This window comes from Thermobia domestica, chromosome 3, assembly GCF_964235325.1.
Source record: "Thermobia domestica chromosome 3, izTheDome1.hap1.1, whole genome shotgun sequence".
Classification (NCBI taxonomy): Eukaryota; Metazoa; Arthropoda; class Insecta; order Zygentoma; family Lepismatidae; genus Thermobia; species Thermobia domestica.
Genome location: NC_137456.1, coordinates 124026884 through 124046782, shown reverse-complemented (window position 1 = coordinate 124046782; position 19899 = coordinate 124026884). Strand labels below are relative to the sequence as shown.

General features: G+C 38.0%; 1 protein-coding gene across 1 annotated transcript in view; it reads left to right on the top strand.

Annotated features, from left to right (window-relative positions):
- Positions 1 to 641: 641 nt before the first annotated feature.
- The window catches only part of LOC145680699 (CD63 antigen-like), a 317291-nt gene continuing 298033 nt past the window's right edge, over positions 642 to 19899 (top strand). The window contains exon 1 of the mRNA XM_081751615.1: positions 642 to 896. Coding sequence (XP_081607741.1) covers positions 822 to 896 — 75 coding nt within the window. The 5' untranslated portion in view covers positions 642 to 821. The remainder of the gene's footprint in view (positions 897 to 19899) is intronic.

Genomic DNA, 19899 nt, shown 5'->3' with positions numbered 1-19899 from the left:
ATTTGATGATTATTGGATACTATTACTCATAACGTGTTATGCATTGACCTTCTTAGCCACGTTTTGAAAACATTGCTGACTATCACACCACACACACGTTCTAGTAAAACACTTTAAATTCTGCGTCGACAAATGAAACGAAAACACCAAGCACAAGTATGATGAAAAAGCTGCATGATTTCAGAAAATAGTAACGACCTTCTCGCACCGCAACTCTTGATTCTGCATGTTTTGGCCAAGATGTGTATAGAGTAGTGGTTAAACATCATGAATTCTATTCGGTAAATCGGGGTTCAAATCCGCAGCGGGGTGTTCATTTTTCTTTCTCCAAAGTAGGAAGTAATCACATTTGAAAATATTTGCTTCGCAATGTAGACATCCCAAGAAGAGTTCATAGCTGCCCAATTCCACAATGTAGAACAGAATGCAGTTGCTCTCGCTTCGCACATACGTCTTATTTTGTGGAATTTGCATTGTGTATATTAGGAGCCAGCCACGTGACGCACGCAAAATAGCCCCTAGAATGCTGAAACCAAGAATTAAGCTTTTATCATAAAGCACGGCAAAATGACCGGAGTAAGTTTGATTACTCGTGGCTGCATCGTGGGGCAGTGGGAAGGGGGAAGATCGACAAGACAAATTGAAGGCAACTTGGTCTCAATTTGAAGACAGTAGTGTTGTGGATTTCAAGAAGAAGGAGGATGGATTAAAACCACAACGACAAAGTCCAAGGACAAAAGCTACAAACCAAGAACAAGACAGACAAATACTTGAAAAAAACAGGAGGAATCCGTCTCGACCGGCCACTCGAATCCGAAAAGATGTGGAGTTGGGTTGTAGTGCTAAGACGGTTAGAAGAAGACGCTGGCATACGCCACCTTCAAGCTGCTCGAAAGGTAAGTTATATCCCGTAAAGGTTGTATTTTTTATGTTTGTTGACAAAATATATGCTGGGTATAACGGCATACATATTATTTTACTTATTTATACATATTTTATGGGCATTATCGGCAGTTATGGCTTTAAGCCCTTCACGATTGAGAGATGACATCTCTCGGCGGGGACATAATCCGGAGAAAGGAATGGAGAGGGAAGGAAATGGCCTTGGACCTGTATGTGAAGTACCATTTCGGCATTTGCCTGGTGGGAGTGAGTAAAAGCTCACTCAGGATGACTGGCCTGAAAAGCTGTTACACATTTTCGACCGAGTGACCTCACCAGGGATCGAACGCGGGACCGATCGCACCACAAGCGAGAGTCTACATCCCACGGGGCCACCTGAATACATTTACAATGCTTGAGAAAAGATTATACACAGGGAAACATGCATAATATTTATCTTTCATTTTTACTACTGAAACTTAGCTGCTGAGCTGCACATCTTTGGAAACATGAGAAAGTTAACTTTGTTTCCTTAAAATGTATGAGTCGCAGAACTGATGCAACATTCGATCGTAAAGGAAAGCAATCAGTGACGTAGCACACTCGCAGCCCCTCGCAAAATAAAGAGAAGGGATTCTAGTGGAAGTAAGGTTGAAATTTTACTACTTGAAATCTTTATTCGTCGCAAGACTTCGCCTCTGCACGCATTGCGGGGATTGTGGGGGTTGCTGCTACGCCACTGAAAACAATAATGTTCTATCCAAGTACGTAAGACAAAATCACGTGACCAGCGGCAAATGGGATTCGCGAAAAGCAGCAATCGAATCACGACAATTCAGAGTAGCATACTTAACCTCCTCCTGCGTACCCAATTTGCCGACATTGCAAATGATATTGCTTTATGTCAGTAGCAGAGTATTGTTGACTGCCTTTCCGATCAGCGCTGTAACTCATACGCTTGGAAATATGGAGCTCCAAAGATCACGTTTTCACGTTTTCCATGGAGTGGAGCTCCGAAACCTAACCTCAAAACCAGTCTAATTTTCCTCCAGTAGCGTAGCGTTAAGATTCGCAACGGGTAGACGATATTCCTTCTTCTTCTTCTTGTAAACTTCAATTATTAGAATTAGAACCCAATTCACAGTTTTATATTGTATATATAAATTGAGAGAGTTGAATTCTCCACGATTATGGACCGAGGCTAAAGCAGATGATGATGATGAGTTGGATAATGGTGGAATGAAGAAAGTGGAAAGGAACGGAATAACCTCAAGAAAACTCAAGGATATGAAGTTTGTCCACCACAAAGTCAACTTGGTGGTACCTACAATCGAATAAGGCAGGGATCCTACGTGCCAGAGGTGAGCACTTTACTACTAAGTCATTGCAGCCCCTATTTAAATATTTATTCCAAAAATATCCATTTACAGTTTCTCATAATAATAATAGTTTTAAACTTTTCAGTTTAACATGTTTGTTTTATTTTATTTGCTTATTTTGCAATTATTTGTAGAGATGGTATCGAGACGAGACAAGATGAGACTTTATATAGTCTCGGTCTCGTCTCGGTTGATAAGTAGCGGTCTCGGTCTCGATCTCGTCTCGAGTCAAAAATTGCCGCCTCGGTCTCGGTCTTGTCTCGGTCAACAGGTGCTTGTCTCGATCTCGGTCTCGGTCTCGTCTCGAAAGTCTCGAAATAAATAGTGTGAAATTAAAATTGTAAAAGTATTATTATCATACAGTCTGTCGTTTCCGCTTCTTATTTTTTGCCTTCATTCTTGACTTAGAATTATGGTATGGTGTACCTCTTCGTAGCTAATTTGCTAGCGCTAATGCTTGCCATGTGTGTGTTCCAGCTTCAATCATTAGTGGGTATAACATACCTGGGATAAAGCAATAATAGTAACCCATATTTCACTTTCAGCAATAGACTTTGTCTCAAATAGCCTCAGTACTGCCTATACAATTAAACTCTATTAAATTAACTCCAGTACTATACAGTAGTTTATATCCTTCCTTTGAATCAAAATTGTGCAATACCTCCTAACGGATAACGCAACACATACAGGGCCGGATTTAGCATTTTGGTACCCCTAGGCCCAATAATTTTTTCCGCCCCCTAGTCTGGTTAAAGTTACTTTCCTAGAAATCTTTATTAAAAAATTATATCAGGCCTATATGTTAATTGCTTAAACAGCACTCCACGATGCAATTTTATCATTGCAAGTTTTTTGAGGAATTTACTTGGTTCTGGGCTTAACAAAATACCGTTAATGTATTTTCAAAAGATTGGTGAACTTTACCAACAATTATTTGTTCCAATGAACTTCAAAATCAGAATGCTTTATTAGCCTGATTTTTAAAAATCAATTCAAAAAATATGTTAAGTTATGGCTATTTATTTTTATTTCTAGATATTTTTTTTATTTTTTTTCTCTCGGCCGTGCGCCCCCTGGAAGCTTGCGCCCATAGGCCCGGGCCTACCGGGCCTATTGGGAAATCCGGCCCTGAACACATAGGAGCACGAATGTATTTAATCGCGCCGAAATTGAAATTTACAATTTCTCAGTTATTATCCAATACTTTCTGCTTTGACTGTCATTTTAAAAACAGAATATAACGTTCATTATCTTAACAAATAGAGTAAATTATTATTACATTATATTTTGTTTCAAATTGACCAAATGCTTTATTACCGTTTCACATATCAGTGTTTAATTGACACTTTAAAACAAGAACTTCTTTAACCTTGTGATGGGAGCTACGGTACTCATCTTTGCTATCTGTCGTCTCGGGTTGGATCACCAAGCAAGTTAGATTCAAAGTCCGATGTTTCATATAGTTCGCGTCTCACTTTAAGTACATTCTGTTTCTTATACAAGTTCATAAAGTCGTAATATATATATATATATATATATATATATATATATATATATATATGTGTGTGTGTGTGTGTGTGTGTGTGTGTATGTATGCAGGAACTTTAGAGACAGACTATGCTAAGTCACTTTTTGGTCGAAATTGAGTTAACAATACTTTTTAATAGACTATGTTCTTTCTAGTGGTGTAATAATGTAAGTCTAAAAGCATCCTATTACTTTGTAACTACTTACTAGGAATGATACCATACCGGGACCAAGTACCTGGGGAAAACCTATATATCGTCTGAAAGCTCTTGCCATGAGAAGTACGAAACCATTTTCAAATCACGGGCAAACCCACAAACTGACCCTATATGGGACCAGTTTGTTGGTTTTTATGACCTTATGTATGGTATATTCGACAGAAATAAAAATGAATATTACAATGCATCACACGTAAGCTCCTAAGCCCATCATGTTCCTGTTTGGCTCACTGCTAGAACGTGACTGGAGTAAGGGTTTGATAATGTCACTTTTCACCCAAACATACCCATTTCGTCAGTGTTGCCCATGGGCGGCGATTAGGGGGGGCAAGAGGGGGCAGTTGCCCCCCCACTTTTTTGAAGTGACCACCTAACTGTTTTAAATTATATCATCTATTTTTCTGTGATAGGCTAGAATCTTCATTATTCGATTTAAAAAGTACCAAAAAAGCTTTTTACTTCTGTTTTTCTCAAGCCTGGAGGCATTGTAGAACACGTTACATATCCTTTCTCACCTTTCTGCGTCGAGATGTAGTGTGATGACGTCATAACTTTAAAAAATATTTTTTATTATGACTTTTTTATTACTTTTTGCAGGGCTTACTTTTGCACCTAGAAGATTGAAATTTTGCACACACATTCAGTGCACCCCTTAATATTTTCCACATTCTTTTCAGATTTCTGCGGTAAAACAGGGGGATCCAGAGGGATAAAAAATGTTATCTTTTTAACAAAGATCTCTTTTTTTCGCGATTTTCCCTCCTCAGATACATGATGGAGACATGTGAGTGGTACCGTTTGAAAGGCTGTTCTGTTCTAAAAAGAATGATGTACGAACCATGATCCTAGTATAAATAGGGATGCCTCAGGGAATTTTTACCTGAGATCCTTTTTTATACGAGAATCTGGAGTATTGTAGAGATATTATTTTTGGCGGGCTTACTTTTGCACCTCGAAGATTTAAATTTTGCACACACATTTAGTACACCCTTTAGTATTTTTCAGATTTGTTTCAGATCTCTGCGTTAAAACAGGGGGTACAGAGGGGCAAAAAAAAAATACAAAGAAGGAATATTTTTAAAACAAATAATCCATTTTTTCATGATTTTCCCACCTCAGGTACAAGATGGAGACATGCGAGTGGTACCATTTGAAAGTATGTTCTATTCTGAAGGGAATGATGTACGAACAATGATCTTAGGATAAATAGGGATGTCTCAGGAAAATTTTATATTACATCTGGGTCATCTGGGGCATTGTGGGAATGTTCTTAGCTCATTGGTAAACATTTTCCCGCACTTAGTTTTCAAGATAGAAGCTTGAAATTTTTTATACACATTTAGTACACCCCTTCGAATTTTTCAGTTGATTTTTAGATCTGTGCGTTAACATAGGGGGTCCAGAGGGGATCAAAGCTTGAGAAAAATCACAAAAATCCATATTTCCCTCAAAATTTCCCGCCTTAGGGACATGATAGGAAAACGTAAATGGAACCGTTTGAAAGGTTGTTCTATTCTGAAGAGAATGAGGTACTGACCATGATCCTAGGATAAATAGGGATGATGCTGTAGCTGATTGACTGAAATTCAATAATTTACCTTTAAAAAGCCATAATTTAAAATGGTTAATGTATATAGTTTAATTTGGAAATGTAAAGATATTACTGGTTTATTTTAAAAAATGGTACCACATAATATTTGTCGTTGCGTAAGTGGGTATTGGTTATTTGTCTTCCCGTGGAGTTAAGACAGCTACAGGAGTTGCGTTTTAATTGCAATTCAAAGGAATTAATATTACAATTGCGTCGTAGCATATGCTTGTAGTATTTACTGTCTTTCATTTTCTAAAAGTAATGACATACATTTAATGGCAAGTGTGGAATTAAAAATATAAGTTGTTCATTAATCGTAAGTTTGAATATAACTTCTACAAAACAAGCCTCATTATTCATTAGTATGATTAATATTATCCTTTCTATTTATTTGTTTTGCAAATATGTTATTAATCTGATCACACAATTTTCCAGACAGAATTTTATGATGTTCATGAGCAAGGAATCAAGGGTTAGTACCTAATGTGCGTTGCTCTTGTCAATTTACTTAATTAAATATGAAACACGATATACGGTATTTTAACTGAAAAAGATAGTATCCTATTAGTTATACAACCTTTCGTCAAACAAAGTGTTAGAAACAACCAGAAAAGTAATATTGATATACAAATATTCAGATCATATCTTGCCCCCCCCACTTTTAACGTCCAATCGCCGCCACTGGTGTTGCCAACGAATTGTAAATACAACGTGGCAGATGGTTTCTGTACCACTCGATGTATATTCATGAAAACGCGGGATAAACATCATTCGTCACTAGAGAAAATTTACTTCGGACATATTCTTCTTCTAAGGACCCCAGTTTATCAGTGTTGTCAACCAAGTATAACAATAAAAATTGTAAAATGCTTTCCGCACGAATACACGTTTATACACTAAGCTTTGCAGAAACATCACACGAACTATAGCAAAAAGATGTTGAGTGTGGCCGTCTCCCAACCATTCTTGGTTGTCAGTGTTGCCAACAAGTGTAATCATCACAATGTTGAAGATGGTGTGACTGTCATGAAAGAATATATGAAAAATGTGACAGAAGCAGCATTGGACAATGGAAAACAGTGTATGTCCCCGTCTCCCAAGCATCCCAGTGTGGCAGTGTTGCCAATCTGCGAACATTCAAGATTTTCGCATGAAGTCTATCGCATTTTCAAACATGACAACATGGGTGCTTGTGGGTTCACTAACATACTACAAATCTAGTATGGACCACAGTCTAATTATATCCGCCACACTGAGGTGCTTGGGAGATGGGGACACTCACACTATCTTTTCCATTGATTGAATTTCTTATTTTTATACTTGGTTGGCAACACTGATAAACTGGGGTCCTTGGAAGAGGAATATGTCCGAAGTAAATTTTCTCTAGTGACGAATGATGTTTATCCCGCGTTTTCATGGATATATATCGAGTGGTACAGAAACCATCTGCCACGTTGTATTTACAATTCGTTGGCAACACTGACGAAATGGGTATGTTTGGGTGAAAAGTGATATTATCAAACCCTTACTCCAGTCACGTTCTAGCAGTGAGCCAAACAGGAACATGATGGGCTTAGGGGCTTACGTGTGATGCATTGTAATATTCGTTTTTATTTCTGTCGAATATACCATACATAATGTCATAAACACCAACAAACTGGCTCCATATAGGATCAGTTTGCCGGAGTGATTTGAAAACGGTTTCGTACTTCTCATGGCAAGAGCTTTCAGGCGATATATAGGTTTTCCCCAGGTACTTGGTCCCGGTGTGGAATCATCCCTAGTTATTAGGGATGCGCACGAGTCGAGTCAAGATAGCATTTTCCTGAGAAAATTCGAGTCGAGACACAGCTCTTCCAATAGAAAAAATGTACGTTTTTCGAGTCGAGACATCACTTTTACATCACATTTTCGAGTCGAGACAGCCACAAATCTTGTCTCGTGCGCATCCCTACTAGTTAGTATAGTTTGAAAAACAGTACTGTAGGTCTTACTAAAGGAACCGGTTTTTCGCTTCTCCTGTAAAATTACAAAATTATGACTTGGTTTAGTTTATCTCTGAAGTCCAGATATAATAAAATCATAACCATAATCATGATCAACCATTATCAACCTACTGCTGGATGAAGATCCTTCCAAGTCTTCACTACAACTATCTATCTTGAACAATTCTTTTTCAGGTTACTCCCCAGTTGTCCTTGATTTCGTCAAACCTTCTTGTACAAGGACGTTTTCTAGGCTGCGCTTTTATCTCGTGGTATTTTGTCTAGAATTGTTTTTGTTCATCGATCATAATTTCTTGCAATATGTCCAGCACATTTTCCAGTCCATGTTAAAAATCATTTCATTAGTACCAGTCATTAGTTGCCAAATAATTAATTTCTACTGTATATATTTGGCCTACAAATAGTTCAAATCCTCAACTTTTGGAGCACAGACACGCTAGTTTTTGATCTTCGAATCTGACAACACTGACTCAATGATTTAAATCAACACAATGTGAGGACCTCCATTTGGTATAGTGGCTAGCACGCTTGACTTCGGTTCGCGTGGTCCCGAGTTCGATTTCCGGTCTCGGTACCATCCCTAATTATTTGTAGTTTAAGATATCAATATTGAGGTATTTTACGATGCTTAATTGCAGTACGATGATTAAAAATGAATGCATACGAAAGAGGGCTGTACTACATAATATTTTCGGCTGGTGGAATGTCTCTCCACAATGTACTAGATAAATGTTTATATATATCTATATCTATATCTATCTATCTATCTATCTATCTATCTATCTATCTATCTATATATATATATATATATATATATATATATATATATATATATATATATATTACAAATGCAGCATTACTAGTGTGAAACAATTACAAGGTCCATGTGAACTCGTATCGTACGGAATCCGCATTAAAGTAACATACAGACATTAAGCTATGTTACCCTGCACCACGCTACTTAACTAACTTAACCTAACCTACTGTACTAACATAACCTAAGCTAGCCTACTCTATTTAACCTACTAACCTAACCAAGAATAATAATATGTACTACTCCACTCTATTACTTACGGTGCCGTTTCTTATACTGCACAAGGGGCCGCGGTGGCTCAGTAGTAGAGCGTTCACCTCTGGTGCTTGGGTTCCCGGGTTCAAACCCTGCTCCCGCCAAGTGAACTTTGTGGTGGACAAACACCGTGTGCGTGGGTTTTCTCAGGGTTCTCCCGTTTCCTCCCACTTTCTTAATTCCCATTTCATTCATTCCTCATAATCACCGTCTCCTTTAGCCTAACCGGCATAACCGTGGGACGTAAAACTCAAAGATTTCATTTCATTTCACATTCGTAATAATATTTCATTAGACCAGCAGGGGCGTCATTTAGGGGTATAGGAGGGGGCAATTGCTCCCCGAAAGTTTGAGGAATGCATATACTTTAATTGATTGTCTACTAATATACTAGTACAAAGCGTGAAAGTCTTATGTTGGTGGTGCTCTTACTCCCCTCAAGCGAAGTCTGAAAGGACGTCCCTATAGACCAGTTGTAAATAATCGAGATATGTTGCGTTTTAACCTGTGAGATGTGTATCTAGGCCTACATAGAAATACATTGATCAAAATTTAATCTGTTAAGTACATATTCCAGTTCCAGTTCCAGTTATCTTCCTTACGGGAGATTTATAAAGGAAGTCCCGGCCTTAGAGCCCTGTGGACTGTTTCACTAAATTTGTTTTAGATAAATTGTTTGAAATAAGAATATGTACTAAGATGGCACGGGCCAAAATGGCCGAATTTGCCTGTTTTTAAATATAATTGTTTATCACACTGTTATTGTAGTAAGGAAGAATAAGTGGCGCATGAACATATTGAAAATGAAAAACTGTATTAAAATTGTAACAAACAATAAAATTATCAAAAGTAAGAAATTGTAAATGGTAGAAATTGAATAAAAATTGAGATCAAAACTCCCCCAAACTTAGCGTTTACAGCTCCATCTCTTATCCCCAAGTACGGATTCGTCCATAAGCTAGCAATTAACAAAAGCGTACAAAGTAAAGTGAAGTGAAGTGGGATATCTGAAGCCAGTGTTCAAACTCTTGATGCGCAAGCATAGAAGTGTAAGAGATTTAAGGAATCCATGCTTTGCGAAATTTACGTGAAGAATGCAGGGGTGCCCACAAGGGAGGGGCTATGACGCAAAGTGCGTCATTGAAGTATTTGGGGGGGGGGTTAAAAATCTGTATAAATATGTTTGACGGAGTGTAAAAATTAATCGAAAAGAAGATTTTTTCATGGAAGAACACCTACGGGTAGACAATTGGGGGGGTGCGTCATGGACATAAGGGGGGGCACCACTGAAGAATGTGTCATGTTGTTTTAGAACGCCAATGTTAAAGCAATGAAAACATATCAGGATAATATCCGTAACAATCATAATAACGTAAAAATACATAATCGAGCAGTGAGATAAATATTTCTATGCCATATATAATATGTATGTTGTGCTATCCTCAGTTATATGTATACCCACTGTCGCTTATGCGTTTGCTATCTAGGGATGCATCCTCACGCTATCCCGCGGGCCTCCTTGTATAGAGCATACAATATTTATATATATGCATATTAAATTTTTGTTCTATTTACAAATATGATAATATTTCTATTCTGTATATCAATATTTTAATTAAATATATATTCAAATAAGGAGTTAATTGTGGAAGGATAACTGAGTAATTAGGTAACTTATATTGTGTGTAATTTTGTATGTATATATATATATATATATATATATATATATATATATATATATATATATATATATATATATATATATATATATATAAAGCCATAGAGGAAGGACTTAGATATTTAATTGATATTAATTAATCTAATATCATAGCTGCAGTATAAATGGAATAATAAAGAGTTACTTTGCATATATTTATTATATTAAAACGTATGAAGCTTCAATATCACACATAAAGTCGCAACATAGGAGTTCAGTTTGAACGTTAAAGAAAAGTGTTAAACACAGAGTTCTTTGCTTTCTACGGTAGCTGAACACTTGTACAGAGGAATGTAATGCAGCGTTGCTAACCGCAATAAGCAACTAATGGATGTTTGCTTCTGAATCCTGCGTACTAAGTTGACTAGGCAATATAGTCGCTGAAAAGTACAATAGGAGGATACGATGAAAGGAGTACTTCGGCAGGAGTTTTCATGTCGCATATAGCTTTTGTTAAAACGTTCAAAAAAGTTCAGGTCTACATGCGAAACTACAGAGAAGAATGAGGTGTGATTTTTCTGCGACTTGGCCATTTTTTAGCATCTCAGAAGGGGATAGCATCACTCGGCAGCTTTGTCAACCGTCAAGAAAAATGATCCTAGAATTTTGAACAATGTTGGTAGCTGGTTTGAAAACGAGAAAGAAGTAGTCATTAATCTCAGATGCCTTCACCCCTGTCATGTTAATAAGCTTCCACAAGTAATTCTTTATATTTGTACAAATTTACTTGAATCTGTCGTTATCGGAATATATAGCATAGATTAGTTCGTATCGTAGTATATTTATTACTCATAAAAACAAGGCTTATTTCAAACTGTGGTTGTATCTCTGGCAGGGGGAAAATTCCACGGGGAAAATTCGTATTACCCGTAACAGCGAGAAGATGGCCGTCGCTAGCAGAGGATGTCTTGTATGAAAAATCAACACAACAGTACTAACATCTTTTAAATCTATTGAAATATAAGATGACTACTTTTCAACTGCTAAATATATGTATAAATATGTATATACTTGGTTTTAGCATAGTGTTTTACGTAATGAAATGTTTGCATCGAAACATCAAAAGTTTCACATATAATCCACGAAAAGAAATATTCATGTAATTGGGAAATCTTTGTAAAATCGCCATCAGAGGGCAGCACCTGTTAACACACGTGAAGGATCCAGCAGGTAGTTAAAAATACAGGTGCATGATTCGTGTTCTATGTTGATTTCTGTGCTATAACCAAGGTGACCAGACGTCCCGTTTTAGCACAACCCGCTCGGGAGAGTAATACTCCCGGAAGTACGTTTTTTCGCGCGCTACTCCCCATCCAACTGTTTTACGCGGTATCTGAGTCAGTTGTTTTAAGATGGTCACAAAATCTATATCATTTAGTACAAGGGGAACAAAACGAGCCTTATATCATGGAGTACAAGGGCAACAAACCGAGCCCTGCGGGGCTTCTAACCCGTTCCTACTACTACTACTACTTATCTGCACAAAAGTAAGTAAATCACATTTTTGAGTATTATTTTCGTATTATTTTAATTTAAAAAGTGTTATAAAAATGTAAAAGAAAATGTTAAAAAAACTTTCCTCGGGCCGGGTTTGAACTCACGCCAAAAGAGATTTCGCTACTAGCATATAGCGCTAGCCCACTCGGCCACGAGGACTGACACTAACAATTGTCGGAATTCTACTATTTGAATGCAACGTGGCAAGACATAGATAACGCCAACCAATCAGAACTGTGTTTTCTGTTCCAACTTCCGGGAGCATTACTCTCCTGAGCTAGTCCTGTTTTAGCCGGGACAGTTCCTTTTTTTCAATCATTGTCCCGTATTTTTCTGATTCTCAAACGGGACGCCTAAATGTCCCGTTTTTAAGCAAAAATGACCCAGGTGTCCCGTAATTATTATTCAAAATATAAATGGTCAATACAAACTCTACACTCATCCGTACCAACACTCATTGGAAAGGTTCATTTAAGTGGAACTCAAATAAAGTATCTCCTGACAACTGCTGGGTAGAAGTATTTTCTTATTTCTGTTCTTATAACGTACCGTACTCAAATCTTCTAAAACTTGTGAAGTTCCTTCTCTGTTTACCCGGGACTAATGCTACAATAGAACGTGTATTCTCGCACATGAATGCTTTGTGAACAAGTGATGAAAACCCAACTGTTTACAGATACTTTGGAAGCTGTGCCGACCAGTAAGATTAATTTTGATCAGTCTTGTACCAATTTCTACAAATTGTTAAGTGCAAACAAAGAACTTTTAAAGAAGATCCATTCATCCCAAAAATGCCAGTGAAAATTACGCTATAGATGATGTAGTGAAAGTAATGATATAGTAAAGAATAACAGATATTTAATAATGAGGTAAGTAGTTTATTAGTAGTTAAAAGTATTGTTGGGTAGTACTTAAGTTAGAAACGATGTGTTATAACTCTTACTTGTGTATTTTATAAATTGAAAACAGTGCTAATCTGGAAACCAGATATATCCCCCCCCCCCGTCGCTGATTCGTATGCGTCCCGTTTTTGCAAGCAAGAATTCTGGTCACCTTGGCTATAACCAAAAGTAAATATAGCGTGACATACATCAATCGAAAGCTTGAAATTGAGTGTGAACAGTGATAGCGATGAAAATACTAACAAATCTCTCATAAGCGTGCACATAGCATGAGAAACTAATGAAGTGCTTTAATTAGGTCATGCAGTTCAAAGACTTGTGGTTTCAACCCTCTTCACTTCGACCCCCCCCCCTGTCATAAGACTTCATCGAGTTTCGAGGTGAGCCCATGAAAAAGTGAGCAACCAGAGTTTATTTAAAACAAGGACTGAGGTGAAGAGGGCTAATTCGGTTCTTGGTCGTGAAGCAGTTGACATCAAAACTACGTGCTAAGCTTCGAACGGCGTGCTCTACCTGGTTAATACAGCCATCATGCACTGTGTGCTGATGAGAAACGAAGTGGAAATTAACGTCTTCCTCAATGTAAGTTTGTCTGTGTTGGTAGCCGGTGTGCTAAAGCTATAACACATATAAATTATATAGAAATTACGTGAAAAACAAACCATTTCTTCTGTGATAACAGTACAAATTTTCAATGAAACGAAATGGTAACAAAACATTGCGTATAGGTGATTAAGACCGAGAACATTCAAGTCAGTGATTCCGTTTCATTATCGTACTAAGTGTGATCTTCCTTTTTCTTATAAACGGGATGAAAGTAGTTAGACGAAATATTGCCACTATACACCTGGCTGGATCGCGATAGACAGGGAATTTCGCTACCTTCTGAAATTTCACTCATGAAGAAGACATGCATAGTAGTTTAAAGTTTGGGATCGCAGTCACATTCCCAATTTAAAGTCTTACTGCTAGAAGGATTTGCTATTTGCAGTAAGATAACTAAGTAGCAGTGTTTTCTCTAGAATTTTGGGGGGCGTGGTGGCTCAGTGGTAGAGCGTTCACCTCTGGTGCTTGGGGTCCCGGGTTCGATCCCAGCCCCCGCCAAGTGAACTTTGTGGTGGACAAACACCGTGCTCGTGGGTTTTCTCGGGGTTCTCCCGTTTCCTCCTACTTTCTTCATTCCACCATTTCACTCATCTCTCATTATCACCGTCTCCTTTAGCCAAACCGGCTGTTAGAAATCAAAAGATCTACACTTTAGAGGAATGAAACCTTTTTATTTCCAGCTATTCACTTTTATTTCCACAAAAGAACGTAACACAAGAAAAAATAGCTTCTACAAGCACCATGCGGTCACAACTTTTTTTTTTAGTCCTTCTTCTTCTTCTAGCAGCTGAACTGTAAACAAGGCACAAAGTTGCCAGCTCCTATTCCCAACATCCTCCCACCTTGAGTCACGTAAGGGAACTAGTGACTCAACCATCCCATCATTAAAACTGTGGATTACAATACGTAAAAAGAGACAATCTTTTGGGAGGTTTCACAGCTCTTCCAGTTCTAGTAGTGATAATTTGAGATTCCTTTTCACCTTCACATTGATCAGTTTCACTTCTCGGTTCTCGTACCACCAGTCTTCTCTTAAGTACATTCTGTTCAACAGCTTCTGACCTGATTTCCAAAGGGAAGATACGTTGAAGAGGTCTCACCATCATCCCCGCGCCGGTCTTTAGTCTCACCAGACGAACTTTTCCATCACGGCCAGGTATAAGTTCCACGACACGTGCTAGGGGCCATTCCAACCGCTTTAAGTTGTCGTTTCCCACTAGAACAACCTCTCCTACTTCTATCTTCTTACAATTTACTCTGGTTCTTCAATGTTGAACCAACTGTCCCAAATATTCCTTTCGAAACCTGCTGCGTAAAATCTTCCGTATATCCTGAATGTATTTCAGTCTTCTTCGTAGACTCCCCGCTTCTATGACATCAATGTCAGGTACTCCAATTTCAGCATTCTGTTGTAGGAACATTAGAGGAGTTAAAGGCACAAAATAAGAACTTTCTTCCGAAACGTATGTCAAAGGACGGGAATTTATAACTGCTTCACAGTCACAAAGAATTGTGTTAAATTCTTCATAAGTCAGGGAAGCTCTTCCAAGTACTCTTCTCAACAACTGTTTCATTAGTCTAATCAGACGTTCCCACCAGCCGCCCCACCAAGGTGATGTGGGAGGAATAAATTTCCATTTGATACGCTTCGTAGTGGTGTACGCTTCTATCTTCTCCCACTCGAGTTTGTCTAACAAGCTCTCTGCACCGACAAAATTGGTACCATTATCACAGTAGATTACTGATGGACGTCCTCTTCTAGCGACGAATCTCCGCAACACTTGAAGGAAATCGGCCGTTGACAATCCAGATACTAATTCTAGATGTACCGCTCTATACACTGCACATGTGAAGATACAAATCCATGCTTTCTTGCCATCTCTTAGTATTACTGGACCCACCATATCCAATCCTGTGACTTCAAAGATTGCTGATTCCTTAACTCTATCTTCTGGTAAGGCCACGGGACAGGTCTCCATCTTCTTGGCGTTGTATCTTCTACAGACGACACACCTTCTAACAACGGATCGAACGCCTTGCCTTCCTCTTATAATCCAGTACCTTTCTCTGAGAAGACTCATCAGACCCTGCACTCCAACGTGACAAGATTCTACATGTTTGTCATGAATCAACCGCTTGACCACAGGATGTGTATTTGGTAATACAACAGGATACCGAAACACTTCTGAATCTGAAAGCTCTACAATTTTCGTCTTCAGCCTAATGATCTGATCTTTGTCTTCAAATGGGCATAGTGACTTCAACTTTTGGTCTTCTACGCCGTCGAATGACTCTTTCTGAACGAGTTTAAGGACTGTTTTCTCAGCAGCTGTCACTTCTTCCACCGATAATTCTCCTTGTCTCCTCTTCTTTCCATTACGACAATTGAAGATGAATCTCTTGATCCAACCAACCATGCGGATTATCTGTTCATATTTTGAAAAACGGCGGTAGTACCAATCACGGTTTTCTTCTTTGGCATTAATCATTACAGATACAATGTTTTTTCTTCTTTCTTCTGAGATTATTTCTTCTTGATAAGTGTACTTCTGCTCCGGCCACTCTTCTATTGGTCGTCTTAACCAGTCTGGACCCTCCCACCATTTTGACGCAACTAACTGTTCAGGTGAACATCCTCGTGAGGGCAGATCAGCTGGATTCATGGTTCCTGGAACAAATCTCCAACACTCGTTGCCTGAATTGCTTAACCTTCTTATTTCTTGTATTCGATTCCACACAAAGGTATTCCATGGCATATCCCGCTTAATCCATGCTAAAACGGTGGTAGAATCTGTCCAGAAATAAATTGGTACATCTTCAACATCCAATGTTTCTCTCACTGTAGTAGCTAACCTTGCGCCAATTGTAGTTGCCAGTAATTCCAGTCGAGGAATGGTTAACTTCTTCATCGGAGCAACCCTGCATTTCGCCTGTATTAACTGCACCTTCACTTGTCCTTTTTCTTCAGTTCTGAGAAAGACAGCCGTAGCATACGATCTCTCACTAGCATCGCAGAATGCATGTAGGCTCCAATTCTTACAATCTCCAGCAGCCCATCTTGGAAAGACAAGTCTCTTTAAATGAGGCAACTCTTTGATCCATTGTAGGAATTTCTTCTCAACTTCCTTTGGTACCGCTTCGTCCCAATTTACCTTCGATGACCATACTTGTTGTAAAAGAATTTTCGGGCTTAGCGTTACTGGACACGTGACACCAATAGGATCAAATATTCTGTTAGCAAATGACAAAATTATTCTCTTCGTGACAACCGCAGGTTTTGTATCCTCAAAACATCCTGGTCGTAATTCCAACACATCTGAAACAGTTTCCCATTGTAGGCCAAGTACAGGAACTCTATTCTCTTCTAGTGTGTTTTCTAAAGAGGTATGCTCCCACCCTCGAAGTTCGAATTTTGCTTCCGCCATTAAGTTCGTGGCTTCTTCTCTAAACTGACGAAGCTCATCTTCATTTTTGACACTAGTGACACAATTATCTACATAAAAACTATTCAATAACTTCAAAATGACTTCCTTAGCATAACTACTCTGACCCTCATTACACTTTTGTAGTGCTCGCCTAAGATGATGCTCTATTACGGCTCCCAACAGGAAAGGACTGCAACTCACGCCAAACACTACTCTTTTGTGACGATATATTTTTATACCACCTTCTCCATTTATCCAAAGAAATCGTAAATAGTCTCGGTCTCTCTTACACAGGGAAATTTGTAGAAACGCCTTCTTAATGTCAGACACAACTCCCAACTTGTTCAATCTAAAACGTGTCAGAATCGCTGGAATAATTTCTATCAAATTGATTCCTTTCTCTAAACACTGATTTAAAGATGGATGATTTTTCTCTCTCGCTGAGGCATCAAATACTGGACGGATCTTCGTCGTACTACTAGTCATCTTAACAACATGACGATGAGGTAAGTAGTAGCCTTTCTTCTCTATCTCTTCCGCAGGAACTTCCTCTACGATGTCTTCATCTTCCCACTCTTTCAGAACCTTCTCGTACATTTCGTAGTAGTTTTCAGCCTTCAATCTAACAACTACATTCTTCAGTCTTCTTTTACAGGTATCTATGTTGTTGGGGAGAGGTGGATGTTCCATTAGCCAAGGCATTTTTACTTCATACCTCCCGTCAGCGTTAATGGTCGTTGTCTGGTTAAAATATTCCATTACTTCCTGTTGCGCCTCCATTTTCGTTTTCTTTTCCGCTGGATCGGTTATGCCTAAAACATCCAATTTCCACAAGTCTGAAACAGGTGTTGATTTTAGGGATGGCCATATCCGGATAATTTTTTATTCGGATATCGGATAGAAACTTATCCGGATTTGCAATATCCGGATGACGGATAACAAAACGGATGACGGATAACGGATAATATCCGGATAGCGGATACCGGATAATATCCGAATAACGGATAATATCCGGATAACGGATGACGGATAATATCCGGATAACGGATGACGGATAATATCCGGATAACGGATAATATCCGGATAACGGATGACGGATAATATCCGGATGACGGATAATATCCGGATGACGGATATTATCCGGATATCGATATATCCGGATGACGGATAATATCCGGATAATAGATTTATCCGGATGATGGATAAAATTCAGATAACGGATAGCTAATATCCGGGTAGTAGAACATTCGGATAGCGGATAATATACGGATAAAGGATAATATACGGATGACGTATATGGTTTAAAAAAGATGATATAGGAGAGGGACATATCAGTCTCTTCTGCTCATGGAGGTATTTAAAAGATGATCATCGGGCAGTGATTTTTACCTTTGAAAGGCATTGCTTCTTAAAATGTTTCCTAGTAACTTCTAGTTTTCTTGTGTGTTGTTGTTATGGCACGGTGGCTCAGTGGCAGAGCGCTTCCTCTGGTGCGTGGGGTCCTCATTGTTTCGATCCCCGGCCAAGTGAGTTTGTGGTGGATAAGATCGTGTCCGTGGGTTTTCTCAGGGCACTCCCGTTTTGTCCCACTTTTCATTCCACCAGTTCTTCTATTATCATTCACTTGCTCTAATCATCTCCTCCCTTAGCCTAACGAGCATAATCGCGCGACGTTAAACTCAAAGATTTTTTTTTATGTTGTTCTGAGATTTTGCCAAAAAGATGGGAAAGTATCCCGCATCTGGTATGTTCCGCACGAGTAGACTATATATAGTTTTATTTTAAGTAAACTTTTAAAACTTCCAACTCAATCAACATTTGTGTGTGGCCGTTTAACCCCGTAAATCTTATCCAAGTGTTACGAAATTTCGTATCTGTTTTCAACTTTCCGTAACAACCCCATTTTAGGGTCTATATTCCCCAGTCATAAGAATTTTAAAATCAGTAAAGTCAATTCCACTCCAGAATAAAATATGTAAAAATTATTCGATTTTGATAAAAGATTGTATCATATTTTAGGGCGTCAACATAATTCCGATCAGTTTATTGCAAAGACAAGTGGATAAAATCCAAAGTAGGTAATCTCCCTTCAAATTTGGAAGCTTACTCATTTAAATTATATGATAAAAATTTCTAATAATTCTCACCAAATTCTTCTAATTATGACAAATGACAAAGGATTCTGTTCTGATGCAGCATGCCGCATATTTTCTTTAATGCTTATCAGTCATCCCACTATTTGAGGTTAAAGTCTCTCAAAAATATAAGAGTAAACTCCCAAATTAAAATTAAAATATGTTTCACGATAATTTAAAAAAAAATACAATTTCACTTTGAAGAAATATGGCACATATAGGCGCTACTATTTCCTTTAAGGTTGTTTAATGATTTCCATTGCATGAAGATAAAGTTAATAACGAATAACAGGATATCTTATACTTAAACATGTTCCACGAGAACTTTCGTAAAATATTTGATTTTGATGGACTACGGATTATGTTTCTGGGGCTTTAAATTCATCCTGAATGAATGTTTTTATAAAAATCAGTGAAGAATAATAGAGTACTTCTTCTTCCCGCGATCTATACCTATGTATTATTATATAAAATAGTAGAAGTTGGTAACTTCTCTATTCAGGGCTCAAACTTCCCGAACAGCAGGCTAAGTAGAAATGCGAGTATAGTGGATATCTTCTATTTAACATTTCTATTTCTAATTTTACCTCCCAGTTTTTTTTTTTTTTTTTTTTTTTTTTTTTTTTTTTAACTGGACACTACGCATTATAGAACCAAGCTCTAATACTGAATCCCGCAGCCCAGAGAAGAGAATCAATTCATCCAGTTTTATGAAAGCATTTTAACGACAACGTTTCTTAAAAAAATACCCGGTTTTCAGGAAATATCGCATATTATTTCCTTTACGCTTCTCAATGAGATTTACTACTCATGGTTGATATCACTCAAGGGAAAGGGTACAAAGTCACTCCAACAATAAATTCATAGTAATTCACATCAATACTACTACAAATAATAATAACAAATATTATTATTATTATTATTATTATTATTATTAACTAACTA